The sequence below is a fragment of the Zingiber officinale genome, chromosome 7A, assembly GCF_018446385.1.
Source record: "Zingiber officinale cultivar Zhangliang chromosome 7A, Zo_v1.1, whole genome shotgun sequence".
Lineage (NCBI taxonomy): Eukaryota > Viridiplantae > Streptophyta > Magnoliopsida > Zingiberales > Zingiberaceae > Zingiber > Zingiber officinale.
The window spans coordinates 78203035-78215261 of NC_055998.1; the positions used below are offsets into that span (position 1 = coordinate 78203035).

The 12227-nt window shown below is 34.7% G+C and overlaps 1 protein-coding gene across 2 annotated transcripts; it reads right to left on the reverse strand.

Annotated features, from left to right (window-relative positions):
- Positions 1 to 973: 973 nt before the first annotated feature.
- LOC122001600 (hexokinase-3-like) lies at positions 974 to 7800 on the reverse strand. 2 transcript variants are annotated; one of them, XM_042556431.1, is made up of 9 exons: positions 7330 to 7798; positions 4185 to 4335; positions 3924 to 4106; positions 2948 to 3022; positions 2432 to 2587; positions 2216 to 2314; positions 2001 to 2128; positions 1633 to 1714; positions 974 to 1557 (listed from the first exon to the last, which is right to left on the reverse strand). In XM_042556431.1, the coding sequence occupies exons 1-9, from the start codon at positions 7599 to 7601 to the stop codon at positions 1204 to 1206; spliced, it is 1500 nt and encodes a 499-aa protein (XP_042412365.1). In that variant the 5' UTR covers positions 7602 to 7798; the 3' UTR covers positions 974 to 1203. The 2 variants fall into 2 exon arrangements, with proteins under 2 accessions (XP_042412365.1, XP_042412364.1); XM_042556430.1 differs by having other exon boundaries at positions 2001 to 2314; positions 7330 to 7800.
- Positions 7801 to 12227: the final 4427 nt, after the last annotated feature.

Sequence of the window (12227 nt, forward strand, 5' to 3'; positions counted from 1 at the left end):
AAAAAAAACTTAGTTTGTCTCTTTGTATTCCACTGGAAATGTTCACCCGATCGAAGGAGCACAAGACGAGAAAGAGCTGACAAGTACATTGAAATAATTTATTTTTTAAAAAAACCGAGAATGGTAGGGAGTAATAAGATGATGGGTAGGATATAGATACCCGATGGGTATAGGAATAGGTATGAAAGTTAAATACCGATGGGTATAGCTATAGATATAATAAATGGGGATGGGTACGGAGGATGTGAAATCCTACCAAAATCATATCAATTGTCATCCCTACTTAGGGGTGGTTCGGTACGATATACCGATACCGAAATCATATATCATACCAAAAAAATCAATAAAAGAAAATTTATACTGATGTCATATCGAAATTTCGGTATATCAAAATTTCACACCATTTATTTTAAAATTTCAATATCAGTACGGTATATATTGTACCAAAATACTAAATCTCATACCGATACCAATACGAAAAATTCAGTACAATATAATACCGTATCAAAATTTTTAATATACTAATAATATCAATATATTTTGATACGTTAAATGTGATATATCAAAATTTTAATATTTTTCTTCACCCCTATTAACGCTTGAGCAATTTAAGGGGACGTTTGGTTTGCGTTTCCCATGTTTTTTGTTTTCATTTTCTGAGAAAATGAAAAACGCGTTTGGTTTGCGTTTTCCACGTTCATTTTTAAAAAAATGAGAGGGCGTTTTCTAAGAAAACGAAAAACACGGAAAAGTCATTTTCTAAAAAAGAAAAAACGCACGTTTTTCAAAAAATAAAAATGGAACAAACCAAACACACCCTAGCTAAGTTTTTTGGACTTAGCTTCGTACCAAGCCTAACTTTCTCTTTTCTTATGGGCTTAACTCAGCTGGCCCATCATAGATTATTATGGAATATCAACCACATCAGAAGCATGTACGAGAAATAAACATTCAAAAATTCTATGCCGATCCATGGAGGAACGAAACTTGGAACCATCTCCATAAATACAAAAATAAATTTTGTTTCCCGCCTTTTCATTTTAAATTTTAGATATGGACAATAACTTACATTTGATGGAAAGGCATATGAACAGCTAGAACATTTCAGGAGGGATTTCTGCACTATACAAGTTCTTCTTTGTGACTTTGGAACAATTTCTTACATTTGCACAAGAAAAATAATTGAATTGAGAGTTTTCGTATTCATCTTTGGGATGAATATAGTGCAGCAAGCAATGCAGTGCCAATTCCCGGTCCATCTTCAGAAATCTTAAGGACTATATTTTGGGCAACCTCCTCACCTAAGATTTCTGATATGGCTTCATTAAGGTACTCCCGGAACATCAGGTAGTTAATATAAAGGCCGCTCTCGATTGCAATGACTGTTCTCCTTGATCTGCCTTGGGTTCTTCCAGTCGACGTGCTGCCATATCCATCTCGACCGATTTTCTTCAGAATAGCGATTATCCCTGCTGCAACTAGTCTAGCAGCTCTTCGGATCACGGTGTTGCAAACTCTCATGATGAGCATTCTTGCTTTGAGAGAAGTATCAGATATCTGATGGAGTAGAAGTATTAAGGATGGAAGAATCAAAAACCAATAGGAAAGAACAAATTTAAAAGGTTTATGTACCTCAAAACTTTCTCGGAGGATCCTTCCAACTTCTTGTAAATCGACAGAGTTATCCTCGAGCATGGCAACCATCATAGATGTCCTGAACCAGAGAATTACAACTTATGGACTCGAGAATCTTCATATTTGTCATTTAAGATAAAATGAAAGAACAAAGGAAGTTAGATGTTTATAAGCCAACTACTCTTGTCACACACTGTTTTACAATGATTATTTTACAGAATTTGAGAATGATGCAGTTCTAACTTTCAAATTCTGAGTCGAAGTTAAATCTAGTTTCTTGAAAAAGTTTGTACTTTTGTCACAATTTGCATTAACGTACAAGAAATAATATTGACAAGCATAGATTTCGAATATGGGTTAGGTACCTCAAGGTAAATGGTACTGATAGTTGATGAGTAGAAACTCCAAATATACTCAATTCATCTGCAATTCTACAAAGAACCCTTCGAACAATTTCACCCAAGTATATTTCTGAAATCAGTTTTGTGAAACCCTGAAGAAAGGCGAATGAGTCGCATATTTCATGAAATTGAAAATGTATTTCAGTAGAATAGAAGTGGACGATGCACAAGAAGGATACTTGGTCATTTCGACTTGCACATTCATTCTCTAAAGCAATATCGTAATCAGTTCTAGGTAGATGTGATGACCAGAAATTTCCCCATTCCATGTTGACGACCTAATCAATTGACAAAAAAGGAAATTTAAGTGAACTAGAAGAGATTTTCCACTAAATTGTACAAGAATCAAACAAGCCAAAGAAAAACATGTGCCTCGACATAAACAAAAAGGATACCATGCCTCCAGAGTTTGTAAGAAGGCCTTGACACTTAATTATCGCATCCATTCGCTCAAGGTAGCATGCATTGGTGTCGGTACCAATTATCACAGCAGCTACAGTGTCTTTATCATGATAATGACCAAGAGCTAATGTACCTACAGAATCATTCACCTGGATAGAAGGAAAATAGTCGAGTAAAAACACAACCAGGAGATAAAGATGGATGGACAGGATTGGGATCTATCATCCAAATTGGAATTTGAAGTGATTCTGTTTAATGATACTTCTTTGGTCAATAAATACTAGAGAACACTATTGAGGCAAAGTACTCTGAAGAGAAAAAGAAAACACATCATAAAATCTTTAGCTGCATATACAAGAAAAAGGTTATACTAAAATTTTACAATCTCTCATTGCAGATAATGCAATTCTCTGAACATGTTTCAGTTGATACACTTCTCTAAACATGCAATGAAAGGATGTGCATAAAATCCAGAGGGCAGTAGCAAATGAAGAATTCTGAAAACATACCAAAGCAGCTACGTGCATATTAATTCCATTCCTTGACGTAGCTTCCTCTAAACATCGTGAAACATCTTTCCCAACCTAAATTACAAGTCATGTCAGTCATTTTATAAACTAAGGTTCTAAAAAAAGCAGGTGATGAAGTGATTTTGAGCTACTAGAAGGTTTTACTCCATGCAAAGGAAAAGAATTTTAATCCACTCAGACTTATTGGACTTAAATTTTTTTGACAACTTATTCAAGTTTCATAAAGGTTGATCAAACAATTATTTTGACAAGGATCAGATTTTACAGCAAACATTATGCAATGAATTACCATTTAAAATATTTTTTATAAATAAGCATTTGAAATGGTGGTCAAGAGTAAACAATATTGTCCATCACTTTGAAAATTTTACACCGATGAATCAGCATGTGTAGCACACTTACTAGCACGAGTTGACAGCAATGTAATGTAACCATAGTTGAAACAAAACCTAAACTAACCATATAATCACATATAAATTGTTAGTCACGACACGTACATGATTGTTTTTAAACAATAACGTCAATGCACTGACTTGCATTTAAGAAATCAATCAGTTAATAGTCAATTTGGATTCACTATGCCTCTACTAGTTATATCATAATTATTTGTTAGATGCCACATATGCTGTTTTTATATATTAATTGATGCCTTATCTTGGAAAACATTCCATCCACTACATAATCACTTGTTAGTGCTTACATAGTCATGTTTTAGAAGAAAAATATCGCTCTCAAGTTCCAAATATCATATACGAACTAAGAAAATTACCAACTTAGGAATTGGGATCGTAAAAATGAATGCTAATGGTTAAAAAGATTGTTCAAGAAGAGAAAGAAGCCACCACACAATTAATTATAAGCATTAAAAAATTGCAGTGGATAGCAAGTTCTTAATGAATACTAAATAATGCATTATTATGAATGAGATCATACTCTTGATAAAAATTCAACTTACAACATCTTCAACAGCGAAGCCTTTTGTCCAGTTAATAAGAGCACCTGACGAACAAGACGATTGTCTAATAGGAAAAGGAAACGCAAACCCAAGTTCCATCCTTGCTTTAGATATTTGCTTAAAATCATTTTCCTCTCTTTCAACAAATTTTTTTAATTCTAGAGCAATGAAATTAAAAAAATCCTGCATGGAAACAAGATAGAGTAGATTTTATAGGACACAGACAAGGAGAAGAATGTCCAAAAGAGAAGTTAAAATTACCTCGCTTGTACTGGTCAACAATTCTGGTGGAATCTTGTTCTGTTCAACTTTATAGTTGATGGTCTTAGAACCTCTACCGCGCAGTTCAACCTTTAAGACTCTGCAACTGGTTGCATCTAAATCAAGAGAATAGTATATTCCATCTTCAGTTCTGTTTAGTAAGAGGAACATGTTAGTTGCAAATTATTTGCAAATGAGCACCAAAGTATTCCATTTTAATAGGGAGAAAAGGCCAAAATTAAGGCTAATATGACAAGAAATTGTAAAAGAATATGAGGTCAACTGATTCTTAAATTGCTAATATAAAGGGATGGTAATGGGTATGGTACAAAAGAAAAATGCACTGCCCATAACCATATCCATTGCAGACACCCAATTCTTTACTTGGAAAGTATGAGGAATAAAAAAACATAGCAACGAGATGCACTGGTATTGACAAGTATGATAGAGTATGTACGCCCATCTATCATTGGATATCTTATTAAAGCTTCCACCCTTGCTTCCCTATGTAAGGGTAAAATTGACTATTCCCTGGTTGCTTCTGCTCTTTTTCACGCTTCAGTGCCCCCTTCCTTTCCTAGCCACATTATCAAGCACTATTAATGCAAGAGACATTATCATGATCTACAAACACAAACCAGTAACCTTGCAACTAAACTTGTTAAGATATCCTTGCATACGAAATTAAGAATTAAACATCCTGCCAAATACATTCATAGTAACATTTATACAATTCATTTTCAACAACAAAAATGGATTTAGCAGTAGGCCTAGCTTGCCCAGGGTGCTGCATCGGCCATGTGATAATGTAACAGACAGAAAGGGAAAAAGAGATGGAGTGATGGTTAGGAGGACAAGTCATAGTCTATACCTCAAAATATTATATAGAAGCTTAAGCTTAATTTACATCTTGCAAATAAGTGCTACCATACTCAGGTTGGACAAGCATTCGTTCAAAACATACTGGATGTCATTATCAAATATATATATCTTATAGACATACAAATAAATGATGATCAAGTAAAGAAAGAAGCACGCTGAAGTAAGCATGAAAAACTGTGGATCAGTTGTAACACAAGCTCACACATCAATTTTTATGCAAAACTATGTAAAGCACTAGCGCACAGCAAAGAGGGACAATCACAATAAGCAGTTGTCAGGAGATCACTACTAAAATAACTGGTGATAACATATGTAGCTGGGATAATACTAGAACACTAGATATAATCACATTGGACAATTGCTACACAAATAATGCACTCTTGCTCATAAAATCTTGATAAACAATCTAGTAGGCAGATACATGTCATCAGTTGAATGATAGAGAGCATACGCATGCAATTAAGATGAAAAAATTACCATAAAATGAAAATTAGTAATTGGCACTCAATTAAGAAGTAACATTCAGGGGAAAGAAATGTAGTCAAGTAAAGGAGTAAGGAATAAAAAAAGTAACACAACCACAACTGTGAAATTATTCTTCACAAAAATATGCACAAACATTAACCACAGCAAGGTTAATTTACTCATGAGACAAATTTTCATTTTTTCCTATCCTCATACATCCAATATTGTATTAATAACATTACTAGAAATGTAGAAACTAAGAAGCTTTAGTAAACCGGAACACTTAAGCAGTTGAGTTTCTTCAAGAAATTCTGCACCCAGAATAAAAATTTCTAAATGTTTAATTTGTTAGAATATTAGATTCACAGCTTTGTGGAATACGTAACAGTAGCTCAAATCAATGATTCTCAAGTCTAAATTGATCGGTATTCTGGTATAACATGAAGAGAATGTAAAGAGCTAAATGGAAAAAGCACAAAGACAGAGAGATGACAAGAAACTTGGAGATTATGCATGATGGGAAATCTAATACAAGGAGATGCATTTGTTAGCATGTTTTAACATCCTTCCAGTCTCATGCAAGACATTCCAAGCATCAAAACATGAACTACCTCGATCAATAAATGGGCAAGTGAAATTCCAAACTGAAAAGAGTGATAACCTATATAAATCATTGTCCTTGCTAAATACCATAAAGTTTATGACATTACCAAAAGAATATTAGTAAGATTATCTGCAAATAACCTTGATAAGCTGTGTTCATTGCACAACCATGATTATGTAATATTGTTTCCAGACATAATTTGACTTCAAAACTCAACTATTTGTCGACGATGATAAAAGATTCTCTCTCTGGTTTTTAACCATTATAACTAATTAAAAATGCCATTTCATGTTTTTTCTAATATAGGAAAATTTTAGAATTCATGATTTTGAAACTTCTTAAGCAAGAAATTACTTTTATTTCACATACTATATCAGAAAAAATATCACACTCAGATTTTTTTTTTCACATTTTTGTCCCTGTCACCTCTTTAGCTCAATTACTTGAACACTTCTCATGCTCATGTTACTGCAATACTAAGAAAATAAAGAATGGAAGTATCCCTATACATGGAGTTTAAGTTATAACATAAACTAAGACAATTGAACACATTATATCAGTACAAAACCAAAAGTATGTAAAATTAACTCCTACAATCAAGCCAGTACAGATGCTCAAGTCTCAGACATCAAGAACATTATAGAACGAAAAATCCGTAAATAGTTATAAACAAGTCCATCTACCCCGTTCTTTTCAGAACATTAAGGCACAAAAAACCACAATGCAACTATCGGAAGTTCCATGATTGTTATGGTAGCAAGAATAATTCCCAATCTGTATAGAACCCAAACCTATTCAGATCATCAATGCATAGTTATGAAAAATAAATTAGAGTAGAAAAATGAATGATGATGGCCGAAAAGGGCATTAGAAACGCATATAGCAAATTATTCCAAAAGAGAAAGCAGCAAAATCAATGGTATAGCATCCTTCTTTGCACGTACAAAACAGTAATTTTCTCCATCGTCCACTGTATGGCATAGTATAACATCAAAACAAACATCACTCAAGCACATCTACCAACGCGCAGATTAAACTCGAATCTAACAAAGAATATATTCAAAGAAGACCGTCCCACATGCTCGAGATCTTATTGAACTTTTTCCGAGCAAGTTATTGCTATTTTCCTGAAAAGCAAAGCAAAGCAAAAACAAAGCTGCAGAAGATAGGGGGACGGGGAGCGACTACGATTACCCATCAGGAAGGACATCGACGAAGGTGGGCAGCATCTTGAGCTTGCTTCCGCCATCGGAGGCGAGCCCCGCGTGCATCTCCACCACCATGGCGTCCACCAACTGGCGCAGCCTCCCGACCGGGGTGGCGCAACCCGCCTCGAACCCCTGCACCACCTCCACCGCCTTTCCCCAGCGCCACCAACTCCGCGCCCTCCGACCCACCAGCGCCGCCGCGATCGCGCATGTCACCACCGCGCACCCCACCGCCACACCCAACCCAGCCCTCCCCATCCGCACCGAATCTTCCAGAATCACCCAGGACTGCGCCTCGCCTGCGGCCAACGGAGTCTCAGGCTATCGCCGCCTCGCCGGCGGGGGAGAGGAGGCCAGAGGAAAAGGAATGGAACAGAGAAAGCGACCGCTGGAACGGAACCGAGCGAGAGAGAGAGAGAGAGTGGTGGTGGAGAGAGAAAGGGGTTTATTTAAGGGGCAATTTGGGCAGTTGAATGCTGCCTATTTTTTTCTCCTTTACTTTATTTATTAATTTAATTATTTTATTCAAAATGCATGGGACATGTATTTTAGGGACAAAATTTTACTTTGCCGCCCAAAGTTTATAATATTCAACTTTACTTTCCTAAGTGTGCCACTAACGACAATTTAGCCACTATAGTTTTAGAACATCTTTTCAACTTTCCCCTCGTATTTTGTTTATTAACTATGTTGGTCCAAAATTGCATCAATGGAAGGGAGACTCCAAATGGCAAACAATGCAAAGTTTAGCTATAACAGATTAATTGCTAAGCTTGAGTTGGAGTATTTCTAAAAAAGAAAAAGATATTTAGTTATTTGAAAGGAAAGAAACTTTGGCTATATTTAACAGATTAGATTTGGATTATTTGGTTAACTTACTAAATAATCTTGAACGACATAAACCTTAATTAAATTGGATTCATTTGCCACCCTAACAAGACCTAACAAGGTTAAATTTCAAAGGGTAAAATAGGTAAAATCAATTATATTAATGGGCAAAAGGAAATATGGCGCTCCTAATTTTCGAGTGCAAAGCACGAAAACTAATAATACTAGGGACCAAACTGAAACATCCCCATTTTTCCAATGACTATTTTACCCCCAGAGTTCCAGGAAATCCCGGACGTGGACAGTTGGTCGGTCTTTGACTCGTGTCGGTCGTCCATAGATGGTGACTCCTCGCCGCCCGCCCCCTTTTCGTTCGCCCTCCCTTTCACCACATTCGCCCTCGCTTTTTCACATATTTACCAAATCACCATCGACCCTTTTCACTAGACATGAAAATCATTTTTTCGGACAATGGCCCATAAAAATCATCACTGCTGTCCCTACAAAATCACACGATTATATACGTTTTCAAAAGTACTATTAATTTCCAATTTCTAAAAAAAATATTTTATATATATATATATATATATATATATATATATATATATATTTATTTAATTCTTAGAATTTTCTGCCATCCATCATTCCCATCCATCAGCGTGCGAACGACTGGGGCAGGATCGTAATTTGGAGCAAAAGGCAAGGCCCGGGGAGGGAAGAGACACGGCCACAGTTCGCGACGTAAAAGAACAAACGCGGAGGAGCGACGATGGGGAGCCGCTGCGCGCTATTTTCCGATCACCCGGGGACTTCGCACCCAGTAGCAGTCGCGTGGGGTCGGGCGTAGGAACCAGAGTCGGGAGCGGAGAGCAGCTGGGTATGGGTTTGCGAGTTTGGTGCCGATTCGGGAGCCGTACGAGACAGTTGTCTTCCGCTAATTCCAGCTCAGTGAGCGGTCAGAGCGCACAGGAGCCGTACGATCGCACAGCTTGGGCTCCCGATGCACGCAGACAACGCGAATGATTATATTATCATATATCATTAAATATTCTAGGGAATAGTTTAGAAGGACCCTCAGTATTTCCACAATTGCATCTCCATGCGTTATGTTTGCAAACAATTTCTGCAATGTTTTGTGTAATTGCATCTCCATCCTTAAGGGACACCCTTCTAGTTTTAAAAAAATACATAAAATGTTCAATAATAAATTTAAATAATAAAGACACCGTTTTATCTTTTTTTAGGAAATAAAGGTCTCTTTTAAAATTGGACAAAAAGTAAAAAGAAATTCTGAATTATATAAATCATTAAAAGATGCTCCTCTAAACAAACAAAAGAAAAAGGGAACACTATATTCAGAGTCGACCCTGAGGCATGTCACCGAGGGCGATAGCCAAGGGCCCCCGATTTTTAGGAGCCCCCAAATTTGACATGCATATATAATATATATTATATATACTTAGATTATTTTAATAAAAATCTAAAAAATATATTTAATTGGATTATTTTAATAAAGGTCCAAAAATATATATATTGTCGAATTTTTTAATAAAGGTCCACAAAATATATTTTCTATTAAAATTTAAGAAAAAAATCTAAAAAAGAAAAGAAAGAAAAAAAAAAAAGGTAAACTATCCTTTTTCTCTTTCCAATATTTTATTTTTTGTACAATTCTTTTTTCATTAATTTATTTACAGAAGTCATAAGACTCTAAAGAATAAAGTATGAATCTTGAACACTAATTTCCTCCTTTCTTCTCCTTTGAATCTCTTCTAATTAAATTAGAAAAGTGTATTAATTTAGTTTCATCAACATCATCATTCATCAATATATAAACTTACAACGTAAGTTACCTACTTATCTATATTTTTTCTTATTATCAATATTCAATATTAATTTTTAATATTGTATTGGAGTTAATATTTTATGATTTTTCTTACCGATTTGAAAGAGTTTAAATAAATCATCCCAATATTAATCATCATAGAATAAGTTATATCGATTGCTTCAAACACAAATCATGCTTTATTATTTTGTGACTATTATTTTCACTGCTTGTGTTTATTTCAATATTAGCTTTGTTGCTGATTTTGTGTGTTTTATTTTTACACTTGAAATTTGTAATACAAACATGTTTCTAAAAAAATATCAATCTTGGAATTAGAAAGAATACAAAAGAAAAAGAGTGGAACAGATTATTAAAACTCACAAAGATGTTCTTCGTAAATTTTTTAAAGCTAACTCTTCAATTGAAAATTCAGTTGATGAATTGTAAGAAAAAAGATAAGAAGAATTAAATAATTATGTAACAAATGAGCATCAATCGAGTAATCAAGAAGAATTAAATAATCATGCAATCAATGAGCGGGAAGAATTAAGAGAAAATGATGATCATAATCATGCAACGAATGAGCAGGAAGAATTGAGAGAAAATGATGATAATGATTTGAATGTAAATAGCTTGACAATTTTATGTATCGAAAATAAGGTGTTAGAAAAACTTGATTTGAAGACTTTATTGATGATTTTGCTTCCCAAAATACTAGAAGATATAGATTTTTCAATGATTATTTCATACTTATTTTTTTTATTTGTAGGTATTATACTTCTTGGAGAAACTTAGGAAACATATTTTGTATGTTGTTGCATTTTTTAAGAAGAAATAAATTTTGTATGGAGTTTATCATATTTTAAATGAATATATTGATTTTTAAGTTTTTCTATTAAACTATATTCAAATTGTACGTTAGTAAATTTTTTTTTATAGAGGCCACTTTTCTCTTTTCGCCCAAGGGCCCCCAAAAGTCAAGGCCGACACTGACTATCTTCAAAATACTTTTTATTCAATGTTATTGCAGTATCAGCTGCTACAGTTACGTTTGGCATAATGATCTTATAATATAATTTTAATTATATTACAATATTAATTATTTTATTTAGTACAATTTTAAAATTATAAAGTAATATAATTTGAAGTAAAATTTTATAATCTGGATTACAACTTCAACATCATGTAATTTGATTATATTATAAAATCATCGTTTAACTAAATTTTAAATATCAAATATACCCCTAGTTCATTTTCGATATCAACCAGTCACCAACGTTGCTTCTGCCACCGGCCACCGAATGCCGCCATCGGCCGCTGCCCATTGCAATAGGCCACAGCCTTCCACCGTCAGCCCGCCCACCTTCCGTCGCTAGCCTACCTGTTGCCGCCAGCCACCGACTTCAAACGGCGTTGTTATCCACCCTCGTCGGCAGCCACGTCCATCAACAGCCACCTCTGGGCACCGTCGTCCACCGCTGCCAACTGCAACCTTCGGGCACCATCAGCCACCGTAGTCGGCGAGCGCCTCCGGACACCGTCGCCCACCATCGTTGGCCGCCTTCGAGCCGCCACTTCCAAGCACCGTTAGGCACCGTCGCCGGCCACCACCGTCGATCACCGATATTGCTGCCGCCACTGTCACCAGCTACCGCCACCTCCGGGCACCATTGCCCATTGTTGCTGCACACCACCTTCGGCTCCGGCAGAGGTGCAGCGGTCGCCGTCATCGGTCATCGCAGGATATTTTTATCATTTTATAATAATATAAAATATATTCCTTATAAAAAATATTAGATACTAAATATAAGAATGTAACCATCATTATAATCAAATATTATATACATTACATTACTAAATGTAATAATTTAATTATATTATATTACATTATTACATTATAAGTTAGATTATATTACACTTAATCAGACGCATAAGAAATTAATTATTTTAATACTCAAATTTATAATTTAATATTTAAAATTTTAAAATTTAAAATGTAACCAAAATATATACAAATTATTCCATAACTATTATATCATATACAAACTATCTGATAACACTCTTACCATATGAAAAATTAACTATTTAGTAAAATTTTAACTCTTAAATCATAAAATCTAAATATTATTATGTTAAAATACTTTTTACTGATTTAGTCAAAAATTATTTAAATTATATTAAAATTATTTTAAATTGATTAAAATTAGTATACAACAATTGTAACAACT